The sequence below is a fragment of the Fundulus heteroclitus genome, chromosome 24 (genome assembly GCF_011125445.2).
Source record: "Fundulus heteroclitus isolate FHET01 chromosome 24, MU-UCD_Fhet_4.1, whole genome shotgun sequence".
NCBI classification, from domain to species: Eukaryota; Metazoa; Chordata; class Actinopteri; order Cyprinodontiformes; family Fundulidae; genus Fundulus; species Fundulus heteroclitus.
Window position 1 is genome coordinate 22,546,832 of NC_046384.1, and position 21,166 is coordinate 22,567,997.

A 21,166-nucleotide genomic window follows, 5' to 3' on the forward strand; every position below is an offset into this window, starting at 1 on the left:
CAGCATTTTACCTTTTACCTCTGTGGTGAAATGAGGCTATCTGTCGCTCCTGCTGCTTTTGCAGGTCAAGCGCTGAACTGACTGTGGAGTTCAGCTGCCTCTTCCTGCGCCCCGCGGAGGCGGTTCTTCTGCTCATCTCCAGCTTTGGGTTTGGCTGTCGCTGTTGCACTCTGGCTTTCAGTCTGAAGACACGTGTCGGTCAAATCACAGCAACAGTGAGTACGGCCTTTTAAACCGCTCCTACCCCTTCCCTCCGCTGGTGCCGTTTAGCAGCGGTCACATTTGATTTCTGCTGCTGCTCTGCCAACGTTCCTTCTGCCTGACGGAGTCTCTGCTTTCCAGGATACCGTCCAGTGTAGCTCCCCATGTTACCAACTCAGAGTCATAAACGTGCCTCTGACCAACAAATTTAAGAAGGAAGCTCATTTCAGGTAAGGAACTGAAGATGACTCAAACAGCCAGTCTGTTTTAAATGAGATGAGCTAAGCTTGAATTAAAATAAAACCAGCAGTTTATCATTCTGGGCCCCCTTCCTCCCCTTGGGCTGACTGCAAAGAGGGAGCAAAAAATGAGTAAATTTGTCCTTAATTTGAGCGGGTAGTCAGTTGAGCGTAGTTTTTCTGTCAGGTGTTTGGCTGCTGAGGTGATCTAGGGTTTGCTGCCCTGACCAGGATGGCTGCTGTGCCTCTAATTAAGGTAGAGCTGGGCGAAGCCAAGCTCTACTGCAGCCCAAGCGTTTGCTCTGGGAGTTGACCTGAATTCAAAGTGCTACTAAATCCAAGCTGTGAGACATGCTTGTAAAGCAAGATGGCGGCCCTGCCATGTAAACAATGAAAATATAACAAAATGCTTGCTGCTAGTGGTTTTACACAGTGAGAGAACAGGCTTCTCTTCACTGGTGAAACTTCAAACTAACTAAAAAAAATAACTAAATGAATAAATTAAAGTGTCTCATATTAAGGTAAAAACAGTTTCCTCTTTACAATATTTTACTAAATAAATATTCAGCATTGCTGCTATTCTCTTCATGGAAGCCCAGTGAGTGCGTTGGCAAAGTAAAATCTCGATTTTTCTAATATTAAAAGTTAATAAAAAATTGTAAAAACAAATGAATCAATGAAATGGATTTGTCGCCCAGCTCTACATTAAGGGCAGAAAAAGTTCATCCACCGGTCTAAATATAATGATGGTTATTCACATGCATGTCACTTGAAGTATAACGTCCCTAATCCCTAACATTCAAGTAGTCCTTTGATAACGTGATGACGGCTTGATCTATTGTGCAGCTCCAAATTAGGTATAAACCAGGAAAGTCATCATTACAAGACTGTGTGGGAAAAGCTAGGATTACTAGAAGAAAGAGGTGGAAGATGACGTTTGTTTGGTTTTGTGTTTAGGGTGGTCCTCGTGGAGTCTGCCTTCAACCCTCTAGAGGCTGAAAAGAGAGAAGACCGGCTTGCTCAGCAGGGCTTCCTGAATGCCAAGTAGTTATGATGAAGCGCCTGATGGCCTCTTCTAGTATATTCACACACCAACTTTCTGCTATTTCTACAATGAAACAAGGGCTGAAGCAGGGTTTGATTTTAGTGAGAAGACTTTCTTGACTAACGTCTCTAGATATCTGTGGATGGCGTAAAACACGGGGCAGTTGAATGATGGATAATAACTGAGCTGGTATTAGGACGGGTTTGTCAGACTTATCTTTGATTCATCTGAGTCAAGGATGATTAACTTGTTTCCTTTCCTCGTTGCTTCTTCAGCAAGAAGAATCCGACTCCAGATATAAGCGGTGGAGAGGAGGCGGACCGTAAGAGCCACAGTTTCCACACAACCAAACATCACCCCAAAATGCAACCCTACATATGGAGAGTATAGAGAGCTTCGTTTCTACCACGGCTATTTATAACAGGGTCTACCACTGGGAGCCAGGCTTCAGAATCACCTCAGTTCTGCTATAGTAGCACAGCTTAATGTGGAATATTTATTATATACATGGGAAAAAGGGCATGCATGGTTTTCAGAAGCACTCTATATGCCACCAAATGTCATGCTTCATTATATTTAGACCTTCATGTTAGATTTTAAAAAGCTTTCTCCATGATAAAAGTCATGGTAATGAACTGCTGGTTACCGTCAGACAGCCCTCTGCTGAAATGATCTGGTGTGTTTTAGGGCTGGACTATAATTCAATAATATATATATATCAGCTATAGACGTATATCAATGATAGAAAAAAAAAGGGTCAATAAAAAAGTCTTTCTGCATTCTATCATGTAGGTTAATATTACAGTCATTACATTCTCCCAACCAATCACAACGCAGACCCAGGAACGCTCCGTCGCCAAGCCCCGCCCTCTTCACAGGGTCCAGAGAGCACGCATTCTTTTATAAAAACGTAGTTCTGTTAAAAAGTTGGTTGAATAAAGGTTGAGTTTGAATTCAGTGTTTGTGTGTTGTAGTGTTGTAAAAATAGGTTGCTAAGCAACAGCATAAAATGGCCAGAGTTGCACTTAAAATCTTTGTTTTGAGTTTGTTGATAGTTATCCATATCGATCCATATTTCTATTTTATCGATGTGCTTTTGTTCTATTTGGTCCAGGCCTAGTTTACTTAACAGTTTCCTGATTACCGCAGCATTAATAATATTTAAAATAATAGTGAGACCTTTTAAAGATGAGCTCCTTCTAATCACAGTGTCTTTGTGTTCTTACTTCTGCTGTGCTGCTCAGAAGCAGAAGCCAGCGAGTTCCTGAGCACAGAGAGGAGTGTTTATCTGAAGCCGGGCCAGACGCACGCTCTGAGCATCCTCTACCTGCCCTTCTTCACAGGAACCAAATACTGCTCTGTGCTGCTGCTTTGCCCTCAGGTACGGCCTGTTTAAAACACTTCTTTACTACAAATCTGTTTGGAGTTTGACAATGAATCAGTCACAGAGAAAGCTGCAGAAATGTTTGCCATTTTGGACATCAGCTTGGATATAGGCATTTTTGTGAAACACCATGATGTCCTGCTCAGGTGGGGGATATGGTGTATGTGGCGAAGGCTACATCAGAAATGCCGCTTCCTTCCCCTCTTCCTGCAAGGCCAGGTTGTAAGTTGAGTCTAATTGCTGAGGATTCTGGTAAAACTGGGCCCTGTTCTTGTAGAGCATTGTGCCGTTAATTCTTCCTGTTTTGTTTTTTGTTGCTCCTGTAACAGACACAGGTGGGCGTGTCCTAAGCCTTCGCTGTAAGGTCGGGGAAGTGTGTGAGGAGGTGCTTCAGGTGCCCCTGGTTAACGTGCCTTTGGAGGACGCTCTAGCCGTCTGGGCTCAGCACTGCATGAGTGCAAGAGAGCGCAGGAGGCGCATTCTGACCCGCGCTTTGCACAGCAGCACAGTGAGGGCAGCCACAGCCACACACAAGAAGCTCCTCAAACCCCCGGTACACACACACACACACACACACACACACACACACTGCTCTGGGGTATCGTTACGCATATTTTACCTTTGCTACTATTCCCTTCCCTCCTCCTTGGGTCAGCTCCTGAGAAGCATTTCCCACAGTGAAGAGATAGAATACAGAGTGGAAGCCTCCCTGCCGCAGTACTTCAGTCTACCCAGCACTGTTAGCCTCCCAGTCAGAGAAGACACCAGTGTACCATGGGAGACTTCAGCAGGTACACACACATAAAATAAGGTTACATACAGCAAGCCTCCGTCCTTTTGGGGTGCGATTAGCAAATATAGACAGACGTGGCGCCATCTAGCGACAGGATCAGAGAACTATCATAGTGCCGGTTTGCTTGATAACTAAATAGAAATGAAATAATGTCGACGGAGCCTGAAATGCCGCGCAGCAAAGCGCAAGTTTGCACCTATTTCTAGCAAGACCTCTGTGTGCTGCATTCACCATGTGGCCCCCTGGTGGTGGGAGGTCTGAAGAAAATCTCAGCCTCAGTTTTTCTCTCCTCACTTAAAGAAGCAATAAGTGATGTTTGACCACTAGGTGGAGCCGGAGCACTGTCTGTCGACCCAAAACAAGCCTTCTAGTTTTCTATTTTATGTCTAGTGCCTCTTTATTTGCCTCTGTTGTGCACATGTTCTTGAGACGTTTATTAACTGCAAAAAGAAATTTAAAAAATGACAAAAAGTAATATCTGACATAAATTCAGATTGAACCTTTAAACTGTATGCGGCTACATATAAACTAAAAACAACTGGGAACCTCCTCCAGCTCAGACGTCTTCCTGAGTCTTCTTCACATTAGCTTCAGCTTTCCTGTATCTGGAGTCATTTTGCTGGAGAGAATATTCCAATATTTGCGACATGTAGTCGATTACACCCCTCAGAAGAGTGATTTAACCTTTTTTTTGCTTTCTAGTTTTCTATGAAGCGGTGAGATTGATAAGACTTTTTACAGATTATATGGTTAATAATTCTTTCCCCTCTGAAATGTCCATAGAGTGTGGCTGTGTGGACATGCCACTGCGCTTCCAGGCCCACTCAGTAGGACGGTTTACCTGCAAAGTGGTGCTAACATCCTGTTTCGACATCCGAGTGTACCAGCTTGAGGCGTTTGTCACCCAGCAGGTATTTCTGAAGTCAGTAAAACTGTAAATTTACTCATTTCATATGACTCCAAGTCTGATTTCTGATTGCTGATCTCACAGGGAGAACCCACTCACTTGGACTTCACTTCACCAGTTCTCCAGTCAGTCACACAACACATCCCTTTGGTGAGAAGCAGGAGGACATTAACTTAGAATGTTAACTTAGTTTCATTTACATTTTGCTGTATTCAATAATTACCTCACATTTATGCCCATATATTTATTCATAAACAAATGTATTCACGTCCCCATTTTTCATGATACATTCATAAAGGTCTGTGTATTTTTGTTTGTATTCAGCTCCCCTTTACTCTGAGACGCCTAAACTAAACCAGTTGACCAGTGTCTGATTTATTCCCAGTACATTTCCTAGCTGCTAGAAGGTCCTGGGTTTAAATCCCAGCCTGGGTTCTTCCTACATGGAGTTGTCACCTTCTCCCTGTGCATGTGTGGGTTTTCTCTGGGTGCTCCCACGGTCCAAAACCATAACTGTCAGATGAATTGGTCAGACTGAAATCGGCCGTACCAGTGATGGACTGGCGGTCTGCCCTCAGTGCTCCCAGCCTCTATCCCACTGACCTCTGGTCACAACACATCAGGGTTTGACTTGTAGAAACCTTTAAGAAGCGTATGCATTTCTTTACACCTCATAATTATGGCTTAGGGTCTTCTTTGTGTTGTCTATCACATAAATCCAAATTTATGTGGTTGTAATGTTACAAAACGTTGGGAAGTTCAAGGAGTTCTGGTACATTCTGTACCTTGATTTTATTCAAGGTACAGAATGTTTGTTTTAGGGATTTTTTTCAAGGGTCAATTTTAACATTGTACCACTTATAATGTTTTAACTGTATAGAAAACTATGTTTAAACTACATTGCTAACAAAAACCCTGCATTTAAAGAAATAGACAGAGTAAAAGTACAGGTCCCCTGGATGCAGCTGACTAACCACGCTCATGGGTTCTGTGCAGGTCAACGAGACTCATCAGAGCTGGGACGTGCGCGCTTTAGTGTGTGGGGAAGGATTCTCCGGCCCACATGTCGTAAATGTGGCTGCAGGAACAAAAGAGTCGTACCCGCTCACTTTTCAGCCCACCTCACAGTGCATTGTCACGGTAATCCCTTTAATGCTTCTAGTGTTTCTTAATGTTTAATTCCTGCCTTACTTTGTCACCGTAACAACAGGAAGTAGTGCACTACCTAACAGAAAGTATTTAACATCATTCTACACATTAGAAACTCCTTTAAGGACCTGACACTCCCTTTCCTCTGCTAATTACACACCAAACCTTTATGTGTGGCTTTCTAAAAATAATTTCCTCCCTTAGAAGCCTGTCTAGAAACATTATTGGGCCCCCGAGGGGGGTTGGGGGGGTGACAAAAACAGAAAAGTTGCATTGGCCGGGAATCGAACCCGGGCCTCCCGCGTGGCAGGCGAGAATTCTACCACTGAACCACCAATGCTTACATGTGCAGCTGACTGGGGGAGTCTGAAAAGCAGGCGGACTGTGGAGTCACGCCCACAGCTCCTGCTCTACAGCCTGGTGCCCGCTACAGTCTCTGTGTTCCCTCTGCATGAAGCTGGCCACGATCACTTTAGATTCTTTACAGTGTTTCTAAAATAAGTCATGTTCTGTGTATTCTCCTCGTGTGATTGTGGTTGAGACTTCCTGCCGCTCACGCCTTTCCCCCTTCCCCCACAGGGCAGACTGTGCTTACACAATGACTGTGACGGCACAGAGCACGTGTTTCTCCTCAGAGGGGTCGGAGAGCCCCCTCTGCCGGCGGATGGTGTCGTAATCTCCTGCCCAGTGGGGAGGACCACATACACTCAGCTGAACGTCCCCAACCACAGCCAGGCACATCTCACTCTCAGGGTGCTGACATTACCGCCACACATGCAGCTGTTGCAACCTCTGGCCATTTTGTCCTATTACAACCACAGACTGCAGTGTATTTCAATGTGATCATATAAAGTTCTCTGACTTTATCATTTAATACTCTCCCCTTTGTTTAGGCAGTGACAGATCTGCCCATTCTCAGTGGCAACCCTTCACTGGAGATTCATTCTGGACAAAACTCTCAATACACTCTGGCTGTGTCTCCTTGGAAACGAGGAAAACAAACAGGTTATTATATATTATTATATATATTATATATTACAGTAAAACATGTTGGTGTTCATCCTTTGTCCAGATCTTTTCCCTATACCAGCTGAAAGCAGGCTTCTTAACTAGGCTGTAAAAAAAATATTGATTTTTACATGTTTGTTAGGATAACTGTGATAAGAAGAGTAAAAATATAGTTTATAACTTAGATTCCTGAAAAACTGACCTATTTGTCCAATGATTATATAATGTCACTAGTGTAGAACAACAATCTTTGGCAATAATGTATCATTTTCAGCAACTGTTCATTGAAAATAATTATTTAAAAATTATTAATACAGTTAGAATTTTTTTAAAGGAGTCTGGGCACCACCTGATTTATCAGGAAAAAAATAGCCAAGCAACTTTCGGTGTCTGACAGGTATTGTTCTATGAATAATAGCTTAATGTGGTGGTGTTGTAGAAGAATACAGCTAGCACTGCACAGGCACATAGAATACACACCTTCTCTCAAATCACACACATTTAATAGCACAATAGTTCCTTAGACTTAGACTTAGAGACTTAGACTTTCTTTATTGTCATTTTGTATGCACAGAGTGCATACAGAACGAAATTTTGTTTTTTACAATTAAAGTATGAGTCTATAAACTCTATGACCAAGCTAGCGACATTCAACTAAACTACAAATCAAAACAAAAGGGTAATAAACAAACTGACAAACCAAACAATTAATGAATGATTATCACAAAAACAAAGGGACAATAATAGGAGAGTAATAGAAATGAATAACAAGGCAGCAGTTCAGCATGGATGTGTCAGAACCAGAATATATAGAGGAGTGAGCAGGAGGACAACCTTAACACAGAGGCTAAACATTAAACGCTAGTGTATTTGTGTAGCTGCAGTTCCACCGACCTGATGTTGACATCATAAATCTGCTACAAATGGTAAATGATAAAAACAATTATAAATAAAAACATGAGTAAAAAATAATAATAATACTTATAGAATTGTATATGTGAGATTGTCTTGGGATATTTTTTAGGGATAAAATAATCCTGGATATATATCTGGATCACGCATCAGCTTAAACTAATAATAAAACAAGGCATAGCTCCTCTCTACATTGCCGCAATATTTATGAGGAGAAGTGCAAGGCCGTCGCTGCTACCTATTTAGCAAATTTCTCACGATATTTAGCCACTTTTCAGACCCATCTGGCGACCTTTTTTAAAAAAGCGACTAGCATAAAATCTAGCGACTTTCTTCTGTGTTATTGGTGACTTCCCGTCAAAACACCAACGCCAAGGCTGCAGTGAGTCCTGCTGTGAGCCCCTACACACTTCTCCCAGCGCTGTCACAGTCAGCTGCTGCCTCGGCCTGAAACCAGCCTGCAGTCAGAGAAAAGCCTCTGAGTTCCCACATTGCAAATGTATCTTAGCCTTGATTACAAAGCACAATAAGATATAAACACACAAAAGTACCAACAATAGGTACTGCTAAGTACCAAATCGGTTCAAATGTAAAGGTACCCATCCCCAGGAACAGGTGAACTGAGTGAGACTGATTACTCTCTAGCAGGGGAGCACATGTGCTGTGGACTTACATGATTGCGCTGGGGCAGAGGAGTTCAGGTGGGGCTAATGATCCTGATTATTGAGCTAGACCAGACCATGACGGCTTTAGCTAAAAATAGTAAAGAATCAAGTTTTGGACCCGATAATTCAGCCGAGACACACGCAGCGGTTTAAAAGATTTATCAAAGAAACAGGTGTAGCTGGACTGGCGATAGGTTGGCACAAACACAGGAACCACTGAAATGGAAGAGGATAGATTAGTGGCTACAGGACAAACAGTGAGGAGTTGTGTGCACTGGATGTAACCCACTGACCGTTCTTGAATCCAGGAAGTAGCACAGAATCCAAGCAGTGGGTCCAAGTGGTTAGTGGGTGGTAGTTTGGTAGCCAATACGGAGTTCCAGGCACAGCTAGGAGCTGATGGAAGAACCATTGGACGGTCCAGGGTCATGCACGGGTGATCAGAGGCAGGCAAAGGCAATAGAGGGGGAGTCCAAGAATCCTTATCCAGAATCGGTCTGGGGTCTTTATCCACAGAGAAGCAGAGGTAACAGGAGGGTGAGGCAGAGAGACTAAGTCAGGATGCTTGTAGGGGTCGATGACCAGAATCTGAAGACCAAACGAGAGAGTCTGACAGGGGCAAGGAATCCTCAGAACGACCTGAGTCACACACAGGAAGGCAGTCTAGGAACGCTGAAAGGTCCATGCAGTGGTTTTTGAGAATCTGGCACCGACACACTGGGAGAGACAGGTATCTATTGGGCGCCTCCCAGGTGCAGCAGCTCCCAGTAATTAGAGCCGCTGCAGGAGTAAACGCGCAGGGAAAATGTGTAGAGCAGGGAGTGACGTATGCACACAGCAGCAGGAAAACAGAAACATATTACAAAAAAATTAAACTACCAAAGAGGACTGAAACTGAATTTAGACAAATTATTAAAAAGGTGTGCAGACTTAAAATAGGCTATTAAAGCCTTTCTATTTTTAGATTTGTCTGTATTTCTGTATGTCCTTGTTTGTCTGTTTTTGATTGTGCAGTACATATATCACACTAGGTGTTTTCTGTCATTATGTATCATAATCGGCTTTCAACCAAACCATGACATTTCTGTGATTTTGGTCCTGTTGAAAGATTTTGTTGTCTGTTTTTCCTGCTTCTGGTTCAACATGTGTATTAGAAAACAAATGGATTTTAGCATAGCTTCAACTAAAAATAATAAATCTGAGCATGTCATTCTTAATGTCTCTTATAGGCTCAGTATGGTTTATAGAAAAAGGTGACATGGGAAAGAGCGATAACAACAAAGGTAATGTCTTTCTACTGTTCATACTTATTTATGTTATTGGAGATTCAAAATAACTTATTTAGAGCTGTTCAAAACTTTTTGTGTGTGATAAAATGGATGTTACATAAATGAAATGTGTTTGTCTTCAGGAAATCCAACTGGAAACTACACAGTTATTTTCTCTGTTGTGGTAAATTGTGAGCCAGAAGCACCAGTCAAGGTCATTGATGTACCGTGTGTTGCTAAGGTAAGATCTTTAAACATTGCACACTTTTGGTAATACTAAGAAAGCCTGTAACAGACACCAGGCTATACTGGCAACAAGCAGTTATCTTACTGCCTGTTGCCATTATATTACCTTGGACGGGAGCTATCTTTTAAAGAAAGGAATTCAAGTTTGTGATGATTTCAAGGTGCATCTCTTGCTTTTACACCAAACAAGATGTTACAGATAAAATCCTCTTTGTCACAGGGAAGCTTTGCAATCAAATGTCTGCTTTTGGTATTTGTATTGCAACCCTAATAATAATAAATTTAAAAAAAGGCAAGAACTTAAAAAAATAAATGTGATTTATTTCTTCCGTGTACTTGTGTTGCTTTATTTAAGCAACTTCCAAGTTTCTTTTCAGTTTCATCATACAGTTTTCTTTTACAAACAAAAGGGTAAATATACAAATAATGATCCTTGACTGGTTTATTTTTTAAACATTTGGAACAAAAGCATACAAAATATTTTTATAGAAAGGGCAATAAAACATAACTAATTGAAAAAGGCTAAAACACTATGTTGAATAAAAAGTATGTTGTAGGAGAGAGGAATATCACCACTAAGAAGACAGAAGATTATTAAAAAAGCACTCTAAAAATGAGTGTGACCTTAAAAATAGCGTGAAGAGAACCGATAAGGCTGAAGCTTGTCCGATGCGGCCTGTGGCCGTTTTGAGACCCGGTACCCATCCCTAGTACAAGAGCAGCGTCTAGTTTTCACTAGCCTAGAGAGCCCCCTTGTGGCTATAGACGGTAATGTTTACTTCATGGTTCATGTTGGTCAATACGAATTACCATTTAAAATTGATATATAAGTGGCACCTGGCTATAAGTCGCAGGATTGAAGAAGTCAAGGCATAGATGTGCCAAGATTTTCTATAGTTGAATAAAAACAAAACTGAAGTAATAGTTTTTGGACCAATATAAGATCTATCAAGAATTAGCTCACAGCTTCAGCTGCTTCAGCTAGGAACCACCAATCAGGCCCGAAATCTGGGAGTAGTGATGGACTCAGACCTGAACCTCCAAAAACATTTAAAGACAATTACAAGGTTGGCTTTCTATCACCTGAGGAACATTTCCAGGAATGAAGGACAAATGTCTCAGCAGGATCTCTAAAAACTAATCCATGTGTTTATCTTTTGTTGAATTGATTACTGCAAAGTGGATCAGACAGCTGCAGCTGATCCAGAACGCTGCTGCCCGCGTCCTCACTAAGACTAAGAAAGTAGAGCCCATCACCCCAGGTCTAAAGTCCTTACACTGGCTCCCTGTTTCTCAGAGAATAGACTTTAAAATACTTCTGTTAGTCTATAAATCCCTGAATGGTTTAGCACCTAAATACATCACAGACTAAACCAAGGTTAAAAACCTTTTTGTTTAGAGTTGTTTGAATGTTAATGTTGAAGTTTGAGTCCATCTTGTCTGATATGTTGACCTGCTGCTACCGTTCCACTGCACCGTGCTTTCCTCTGGAATGCGTTCTTATGATCTGTTCCTGCACAGCACTTTGAATTGTCTTGTTACTGAAATGTGCTGTACAAATAAACCTGCCTTGCCTAATAAAGGTTCAACAATGTGTTCAGCGTTTTAAATGATCATTATGGTGAAGAGCTATAGTATGTGTATGGCGTTGCTTTTCTAACAGAACCATAGCGTAAAGGTAATATGTAGTTCAGGTTTTTGATTCTGACACTTCTAATATGGGAAAATGTAAGCTTCCCTCTAGACTTTGATCAAAACAAGTTTATAACATCACAAGAGGACTATTGAACAGGCGCGCTCTTTGAAACGTTTTCTTCCTAGAGCTGCGTTACCATAGAGATACCTGTCAGTAACCCAGGAGAAGAGCTGCTGACGCTGGATGTGTGCCTGCAAGGATGCGGTTTGACTGGGGCCGACCAGATTTCACTTCCCCCCCGAGGGACTCTCAGCTACAAAGTTACCTACTCCCCTGTCAGAGTAGAGAAGGCCACTGGCAGGTGAGGCTCGCCGCAATAAAGCTGACCTTACCGCGTTTGAAGGACAATGTAAAAACTTAGCAGAATTTCTATGAAGCCAAACATTATTCCACCAAAGATAAAACGCGTGTTGAGATACTTGTCAGGAGGAGTAAAAGATTAAAATGAAGTATTTCTCCCTGCAGTGTGGTGTTCCAGTCGGAGCTTGTGGGGGAATTCTGGTACCAGCTGGAGCTCTATGCTCTCCCTCCCTCAGTGGCCGTGCTGCCACAGGCTCGCTGTCATCTGGGCAAGTAGGTAGAGCACATACGGTGGCATTGAGATAAACGGGCTGGGAGACAACATCATTCCATCCCTACCGTTTTCCCATAAACCACTAATGTGTAGTTAAAGAAAAGAGCAACTGGACAGAAACTAAGATTGTTTAGGGTTATTCAGGATGAATCTACAGGATCCAAGTACACAGTGAAAAATAGCTGGCTTAGGGTGGAAAAGTTTGTAAATGAATCTACACCTTTTCCCTCTTGGGAAGATCCACCCTCCTTCAGTCTTCCATCCATCATGTTCCTCTGGACTATACTCCTAGGTCCTGTGTGGGGTTCAGGTCAGGCCAGTCAGGCACAGTTGTTAACAACAATGCCCTTTGGTGGCTTACCCTCCATAAGGAGCATGCATCTAGGCTTCTGGACCATTACAAACATCTGTGCATTCAGAATACTTAATTTTTTAAATGACGTTATGCAATATTAACATATTCTGAGACAGATTTTTGGATTTTCATCATCTGTGAGTCGTATTCATCATATTTACAAGAAAAAGAGGTTTAAATACTTCAGAATTAGCTCTATTTGCCAGGTATGTGCACACATACCAGGAACTTGACTCAGTAACACAGTAATGCAGTAATAAAAATCACTCTACAGCAGGGGCTCACCAACCTTTTTGAAACTGAGAGCTACTCAGAGTCAGATGAAGGGTTACCAGCACTGACTTAAACTAAAAAGAGTCAGTTCACCTTAACTTTACGTGAAATAAACATATTTTTCATGCCTTGTCATGGATGGGTTGGGCTCATGTGCCCCATGTTGGTGACCCCTGGTCTACAGTACAGAGGACACATGTGAACCAGCGTTTCCCTCAGAAAATGGGCTTTTCCTGGCTGTGGGTGTCGTTGGGGGTTCTGGGGAGTGTGCGTTCTGAGGGTGTGGTGCTGCTGAGCTGGGCTTATAATACGCTGGGAGAGACCCTGTGAACTCACTAAACAAACAGATAGATTGAGATATGGATAATGAATCTATATAAGTTTCACTTTCTGCAAAATATGTTGAACTTGTTCGCCATAGATCTACCTGTGGTCTGTATGGAAGAAGTGATTAACTGAAAAGGGAGATAGTGTCTTAAATTTGACCAGCTGAGACACGGTATTTGTTTCTTTCCTCTTTAAAAGCCCCACTTCTTCCATGGGATCTAAGCGGCTGTGCAAGTCAAGCCATTGTTTTTGGCACGTGTGGCAAGATGAAAGTCATTGTTAAAGAGCTTTCTTTCTTTTGGAACAAACAGGATGGCCAAGCTGGACGGTTTGCTAAGATGGAAGAGACATTTTTAGTTATGCAGTCATACGGCATCAGGCCGATTCTCCTGCCATCTTAGAGACCGTCCAGTGCTTCCAGCTCATCAACACATATTACCATTTTTAGCTAAGCATTCACTCATGCACCCAAAATATAGTGCTGCTGTTGTATGAGCTCTTTAGTGGGACTAAGCAAATACCCACTTTTATCAGGGCTTGAAGGTAGGTAACCCTAAAAGAAGTAAAGGCCTTTTCACTCTTGGTCTAATGATGCAAACTGGGTGACCTGATCACAGAGGAACCTGGCTAATGCGTTGTGATTGGATCAGCGCTATCTGCTCTACATGTAGATAAACAAACCCGATGAGCGCGTTGCATCTTTGCCTGCACTCAAGCTTTTAGGCTCATTAAATTCTGATGGCTCACCGGTGAGCCATCAGAATACACAAGTGCTGTGTTTGAGTGGGTGTCATATTGTTGGAAAGCACCACCAAATTACGCAACACTGGCAGCTCATCCATGAAGCCACCCTGCAGCTTTGTGCCTAAGAACCATGACAGTGAAATGTTGTATTAGTATTTTGGAATTTGTTTTTATCCGTTCTTTAAAGTAAAAAAACTGTTTCCTGTTGTATTGTTCTATGTTTGCTGGAGATTCTGCCATTTTTTGTTTCTGAAAAACATCCTGGTCCAGACTTAACTGCTTCCATTAGGTTGGTAGCTGGGCCAACAAAAGATTATTGTGTCCAAATAAGAAATCTTGATCCAAAATGCACTAGATTCTTTAAGTACAGCTAAAAAAACCTTCTTGAAGAAGCTTAATACTTTTTGCCACTTGTTTCAGAAAGTGAAACTTTATATACACATACAGGGAGATATTTCAGGCCTTTTGTTGTATTAAAGATTATGGTCTACAGATAATGTAATCAGTGTGTTAGAAAATTAGAATAGAGCAGACTCGTGGAAAGTTGAGTGGAAGGAAAAGCTGCACTAGCAACACGGTAGCCTCTGCCTTGAGAGAATTGTTAAGCAGAATCCATTCAAGAGTTTAAGGGGAGCTTCACAGAGGGTGGAAGGTGGCTGCAGTCATCAGCAGATGAGTCCTACACACAGAATAGGACTGAAATATTCTTTACTGTCCCACAGTGGCCTGGGCTACAAATGTCCAGCCCACCCTGAACCAGAGACAACGTCCAAAGTGTCTTACCTGGGCTGAGGAGACAAAGTACAGTTAAAGTTCAGCTCATCAGCTAGCATCTAGGGTCATGTTCTCTCAGTCTCCCTCTCTACCAAAACACATCTGGAAAGGTAGTCAGTCCATGTCTGCAAGGGGAAATATCCAAACACTCTTAGATTTCACCTGCCATTCACTCCCAAACAGAACACCGTTTAAAGTCGACACAGGAAGTTCAAGCTCCTCAGGTAGAAAGCAGCTGAGAGGAGATGACACTGCTCAGGGATACGCAAGTGTCATTATAATGCTGCTTCCATGCCTAAACGCCTCTTGTGTTTGGTTAGTGCTACTTTTTAGGAGCAGAAGCTGTTCCTTACTGTGCTTCATTGATGTGTTTCAGATGGGCCAGAATGAATATCCCTCTGGTTAACCCAACAACTGAGACTCTGAAGCTGATTGTAGCCAACACTAACCCCAGAAACTTCTCCCTGGAGATGGATTCAGCAGACACGGTTTGTCCTGTTGCATCTTCTTCCTTCATGGTAGCCTTCCTGTCCTCCCCAGCATCCTTCTATCCTTCAGCATCCTATCCTCCTCCTCCTCATTTAACAGCATCTTAAACTGAGGCGTAGTTTAGTCCGTTTGGCTGACTGGTCAGGTGATCAGTTGTTTCTGTGGGTTTCTCAGCGAGTAGACATACTAGTAGATACTGAGTTTTCCAGCTACTTTAAGTCTTCATTCAGTGTGGCCATACCAATGTTCTTCTGCACGTCTTTCATGTTTTCTACTTCTCAGCTCCTGTTGGCCCCTCAGTCGTTCACCCATGTTGGTGTTCGCTTCAGTCCTTCTTCTGTTGGAGAGGAGAACCACAACGCAAAGATCTCCTTTGCTTGTCCTCAGGTGATCTCCTTTTTCTTTTGTGAAAAATTAATAAATAGCATGCTTAAATAACAGCTTCAGAAAGGACAGAAAATTGTGGAGAGTTTTTATACTTTTTCTACAAATCTTATAAGGTAATAAGGCATGTACTTTTACTTGTTGTGCTTCATAAGCTAGGTACTCTCCCTTTTGGCATGTTTGTATGAATTGTATTTGGTTTCTGCTGTTGTTCAGCTGCAGGACTGCTGTGTTCTGTTGAGTGGATGTGGCCTCATGCCTGAGACGGAGGAACCTTTGTGCCTGTCCTGCCCCATTGGCTCCAGCACCTCCATCGCTGTTCCCTTCACAAACCCTACTGATCACCAAGCCACGCTCAGCATTTCTCTTACAGGTCACTGCTTCTTCCTGCTCTTCCAAAATCATCACTAGGACTGGCCCATAAATCGATTCTAACGATTAATTCAAACTTGCAATTTATGAGGATTTTATTTGAGGAAAATCAAGCTTTTTTATTTATTTTTTAGCCAATGCAAAAAAAAAACGATTTTAAAATTGTAAATTGGATTTATTGTGAAAACCAGCCCTAATGGTCACTTTTGTGCTTTTTTGCTGCTGTGGTGTGAAATAATAAGACATCTCAATACTTCCTGTATATTTTTTCTGCTTCAGCGGACGACCCGAGTGATTCCTCCAAGTGCAAAGCAATCACTGATGAGAAGAGCTTCTCCTGCCCTCTCATCCAGGCCCAAGGTTTGTCATCTAACTACGATAGCTTCACCACGGGTGGATCCAGAGTCTAGGAGCTGCTCTGACTGCATATCCTCACTGTGTTGGAAACAGAAGACCAGATCTTACGGTCATGGCCTTGATTGTTTCTAGACGACTTTAATACCAGGCTTATCTCCTTGGTTGCAGCGCTGCCGATCAGTGGAAGGGCAACCGTTGACGTGCCAGTGGTGTTTACACCTAAATCCTTGGAGATGCAAAAAGCCTGGCTTTGTATCGCCATGAAGCCCATCAGCAATCAGGACAACAATAGTGCATTAAGCCCCGCCTCCACCAGGTTTGTTTGGACTGAGCTCACTTTAAAGAGCCTGGTGTTTGAGAATAGCTTCCAGGCGTTTATCAAACACATTAACTACAGGTGGTTACAGCGGCTCAGAAAGTATTCATACCTGTTGCACTTTGTTACCCTTTGTCCCATTACAACCACAGACTTACATGGGTTTTATGGGACAAGAAGGAAAATGATCAGTCTGGGGATGATGTGTTCAGGGTGAAGTATAATATAATATGAATATAGTATAATATAGTAATATAATATGAAGTATAAGGTTCACTGTCCTCCGCTGGACATGGAAGCCAGCAAGTTGTATTTGAAGCTGCTGTACCCTGACAGGGTGTGTGACAGACTGCAAAGAGCTTCAACTGTTTCAACAGTGGCTTTCTTTGTTCATCTCTACCCTGCAGACCAGACTGTAGAGCCCAATCATCCTATTTTAGTTTACTGGATGTTCTATCACCAGATTTGTCCACCTGAGCTGTGGATCTCCTGCAGCTCCTCCAATTGTTTTCTCAACACGTTTAAACACTGCACCATCTTAGCTCCACTTCACCATAACCTACACAACGTAATGCTTGTCTATCACATTAACATGCAGTGATGTTTGGAAATCTGACAACAATACAAAACCTTCCACGTGTGTGAATACATTAGCAAGGTTCACACAAAGTGTTCATTTATTAATGAGCAGAAGAAAAACTTGGTGAAATGTAAAATAGACTTTGACAATGCGTTGTGCACCTTTTGGTTGTGATGTTGCATTATATTGTAGTTAGAGTAGCTGGTGAGTTAATCTTTCTGACAGCCCTACGCTGTCTTTACCCCAGCTTTGCACACAATTAACACTATATTCACACGAGAATTGATATTTTGATCAAGTTTACATTTTCGGACACATGCAGCAAGGCTAAAACCTGTCAATAAACCTTTCAGGTCAGGAGAAGAGCCCTTCCACATATCTTGGGTTTACCCTCTCTGTGGCTTTCCACTGGAGAAGTCTCCACTCGTCGTCCTCCAGTGTGAAGTGGGGTTTCAGCTGGAAAGGAGCGTGGACGTCCAGCTCCCTGCCTCTGTGCCAGAGAACAAAGAGCTGAGCGTGCAGAAGGGTGAGATGAATGATGGCTTCTTTAATTGCCACTGTCTGCATAGTTTGCAGCAGGAATATAATATAACCTCCTAAACCTGAGGATGTTGTATTCATACCAAATAAATTCTATTTGAACTAAACTTGTAAATTATTGGATTAAAGTCACTTTAAGTGGAATTTGATTGAAATATTCATGTCAGGATGAATATGGAATTTCTTTTTCTAATTCTGGGCCTTTCTACTGTGAGCCTTACATAAGGAAATGCACCAATATTTGCTCCTGTTAAAAACAATAAGGCTACATTCACACTGCAGCCTGAAGTGACCCAATTCTGATTTTTTTTGCCCATATGCGACCTGGATCTGATCTTTTTATGACAGTCTGAACAACACAGATCGGATATTTTCAAATGCGATCCGGGCCGCTTGGATATGTGGTCCTGAATGCGATACGTATCTGATACGTATGAAGATAACACGGAGAGCAGTCAATGGAGAGAAAGTGAGGTTGCTGACTTAATTCATATTTGGAGAGATAGCTCGATTCAGACCAAACTTGAAGGGTCTTACTGGAACCCGGGGATATTTGAAAACATTTCCCGAGAAATGGCCGATTGGGGAGACAAACGCTCCTGGATCCAATGCCAACGGAAAATCAAGAGCATCCGGGCCAATTATAAGGAGGCTAAAGATGTAAACAAACGAAGCGGACGTGGACGTGTCACCTGTCCATTTTATGAAGAGCTGGACCGTGTTTTAGGAGACAAGCCCAGGGTTCAACCACTATACCTGGTGGATAGCTGCTTTGCCAGAGAGGAGCCCGAGGAGAGGAGCCCAGGTCCTGCTGCAAACACAGGCAGCAGCAATACAGGTGGGTTATTTACATATATGGCAATAATCAGCTGTGACATAACGTGATGACATGTGTGACCTATTGTCATTTGTACGTAGGTGATGGGACGCTTGCCTCACCTTCAACTCCTGCCTCAACCTCAGAGGAAAGTTCTACATCAAGAACTGATGAGACAAGCTTTAACAGCAGTACACCATCTGCATCCTCTGGCTGTAAGAAATGCTCTATATTTTGTCAGTTTACCCATACATACCTAACTACTGTATAAAACAAAGAGTCATTTTGTGCGTTATTTATTGAGGAAATGTTTTCTTTTATGTTCTGCTTGCTTCCTGAAAATCCTTCATTTATTGTAAAGGTCCATAAACTACACTTGCTATTACCATAAACAAAGAAAATAGTTTAATTCTATCACAGTTTAAAATTATCTTAGTCTTACAGAAAAATAACAATGTGTAATGGTTGTTCTATTCTTTTTATTAAAACAGCAAGATCTGCTAATAAGAGAAAAAGAAAGTCAAAGCTGGAGACAACACTGGAGGTCTTGCCCTAAAAAATGAAGAAACTGATCTTTTATTAAAAATGCAAGCAGCTCAGCATGAGCATGAACGTAAAATGTTCTCCATGCTGTCCCAGTTCTTAGAGAGATCAAGCCCCCCTCCTCAGCCACCGTTTTACCAGACTCCCATGCAGCCTTCACAGCCCAGGAGAACCTCCTACTCATCCCTCACTGTTTCCTGTGGTTTCGGGTCCATCCAACATCAGACCTCTGTCTTTTCTTCAGGATTTACATCAACTACTGGTGTTCAACAGTGCTCATCCACATTCACATGTCACTTAATCCTTTTGTGAAACACCAGTTCATACCCATGATTATCCTCCTGCCTTCCAGTCTCAGGATGAGGATGAAATGTAAGCACTTTTGAAAAGTCCTGATTTCTGTTTTGAAGGATGCTGATCTGCATTTTAATTTAAAGACAGCAGTTGCAATGAAAGGTTAAGTTTACTTTATTAGTTAGTACTTGAATTTAGGGTGCCATATTTTTTCATATTGATTGTTCTGTTTTTGTATTCGAAAACATTGTTAAATGTTGTTAAAGTTGATTAAAAAATTGCACTACAAGAGCCATACTATTTTACCAGCAAAAACAGGTAACGTTGTTGAAAACTTTCTTTTTCTGGTATTGAACAAAAATGTTTGAACATGTGTGTTAACAGTGGACCACCAAAAATAAAAATGTTGGCAGTTCAACGTTGGTTACTGAAAAACTGAGTGAGTGCTTCTCTGACTCGGGCTGCACATCTGCTACATCACCTCCTTCTGCCCATCTTTCAATGGGAGGAACAGGTGCACCAGGTTCCTCGTAGGCCTCACCATGCATTTCACACATGTTGTGGAGTGTGCAACATGCACTTATGACATTGGTTACAGCAGAGATGTCCACATCTAGGCGTTTACCAAGGAACCTCCACCGGCCCTTCAGCCGACCAAAGGCGCACTCCACTAGTCCACTGTCATCCTGGCTCTGCTGTGGCGTTCGTTGAAGCATCGCTGCTCAGCTGTCAGCGCTCCTGTGTCTGAATATCCTTTAAACAGCCAGCTTTGAAGGGGGTAAGCAGGGTCACCAAGCAGCATGATTGGCACTAGAACACCCATTATCTCTTCAGTGTTTTAAAATGTGTAAAATACACTAGTCAAATGAAATAATACATCATGAACAACATTTTATCACCAAGTCTTCCATCACTCAATAGTACTAGAATGTTAAACGCTTACTGGTGGAAAAAGCTCCCCCCTCTCTGCCAGGCAATAAACATTGGAAGTCCTCAGAACCAGGAAGACGCTTCCTGGCCATCCAGCATAAATGCTGGTGAAGCTGTTGGAATACTGTGTTTATTTAATGCACTACAGTACTTTGAAATATGAAAATATGACCATTTCTTACCAAAATCGATGATCCACGACTCCCTGCAGGATAACTCAGTGTCACCCTTTGTGATTGAAATAGTCTGTGTGGTTCTCCTCTGGGGCAATTATTGGATATGACTCCCATCTATTGCTCCTCCACACTGCGGGAAACCCCATCTGTGTTTGAAGCCTTCAATGACCTCCTGCAGATCCTCCCCCTGGGGTAGCTTTATGTACTCCGGTATGAGGATATCACGAGCAGCTTAACAGAAGTCGTGGACCAGGGAGCAGACGATGGACCTGGCTATGCCAAAGAGGTTGGCTATTGTGCGATAACAAGCACCTGTTGCTAGCCAATACAGCCCCACAGCAACGCATTTACTCACTGCTATGGCCCGTTTACGATGTGCGTCTTTGCATGAGAGCGCTAAAGAGAGCCGTTCACAGACGCACATGAAGCTTACCTTTTTCATTCTAAAGTTATGAAGGAACTCCGTATCACTAAAGCCGCTCACATCGCTATCCCACCATTCCTGGCTTTGACTCCGCACCCACACGTTTCTCTGTGTGGACGTTGCTATTACTGCCCCACAAAATGCCATTGCAAGAAATCTGGCTCTCTTTCTTTTGATCTTCCTAAAAAAGATTGCGTTGATTAATGTGCCTACTCCTGTTGGAGAAGAACTTAAAGAAGGCAATATGCGCTGCGGCATTACGATCCATGTTTACGTCAGCAAGCAATGAGCACGCTTGCTACGTGTGACGTCATCGCCTCCTCTACTGCGCATGCGGGACACTTAGGCGTATGAATGCCGTTCACACAGGAGATCACATACAAG

General features: G+C 42.5%; 1 protein-coding gene, 1 long non-coding RNA gene and 1 other non-coding gene across 5 annotated transcripts in view; 2 read left to right on the top strand and 1 right to left on the bottom strand.

Annotated features, from left to right (window-relative positions):
* Positions 1-21,166, top strand: part of LOC105936507 (cilia- and flagella-associated protein 47) — a 56,665-nt gene that overhangs the window by 28,796 nt on the left and 6,703 nt on the right. For all 3 annotated transcript variants that reach the window (XM_036128373.1, XM_036128375.1, XM_036128376.1), the window contains exons 41-63: positions 65-215; positions 343-431; positions 1,398-1,484; positions 1,761-1,807; positions 2,730-2,866; positions 3,016-3,091; positions 3,199-3,422; positions 3,525-3,660; positions 4,446-4,573; positions 4,654-4,719; positions 5,566-5,709; positions 6,298-6,471; positions 6,612-6,723; positions 9,533-9,586; positions 9,715-9,812; positions 11,639-11,814; positions 11,979-12,086; positions 14,937-15,048; positions 15,332-15,436; positions 15,650-15,806; positions 16,085-16,165; positions 16,331-16,478; positions 17,412-17,584. In XM_036128373.1, coding sequence (XP_035984266.1) covers positions 65-215; positions 343-431; positions 1,398-1,484; positions 1,761-1,807; positions 2,730-2,866; positions 3,016-3,091; positions 3,199-3,422; positions 3,525-3,660; positions 4,446-4,573; positions 4,654-4,719; positions 5,566-5,709; positions 6,298-6,471; positions 6,612-6,723; positions 9,533-9,586; positions 9,715-9,812; positions 11,639-11,814; positions 11,979-12,086; positions 14,937-15,048; positions 15,332-15,436; positions 15,650-15,806; positions 16,085-16,165; positions 16,331-16,478; positions 17,412-17,584 — 2,783 coding nt within the window. The remainder of the gene's footprint in view (positions 1-64; positions 216-342; positions 432-1,397; positions 1,485-1,760; positions 1,808-2,729; positions 2,867-3,015; positions 3,092-3,198; positions 3,423-3,524; positions 3,661-4,445; positions 4,574-4,653; positions 4,720-5,565; positions 5,710-6,297; positions 6,472-6,611; positions 6,724-9,532; positions 9,587-9,714; positions 9,813-11,638; positions 11,815-11,978; positions 12,087-14,936; positions 15,049-15,331; positions 15,437-15,649; positions 15,807-16,084; positions 16,166-16,330; positions 16,479-17,411; positions 17,585-21,166) is intronic.
* On the bottom strand, positions 5,988-6,058 carry trnag-gcc. The gene has a single exon. It is a non-coding gene; the product is annotated as a tRNA-Gly (tRNA).
* On the top strand, positions 17,591-19,634 carry LOC118557907. The gene is made up of 3 exons (XR_004928102.1): positions 17,591-18,436; positions 18,517-18,630; positions 18,907-19,634. It is a non-coding gene; the product is annotated as an uncharacterized LOC118557907 (long non-coding RNA).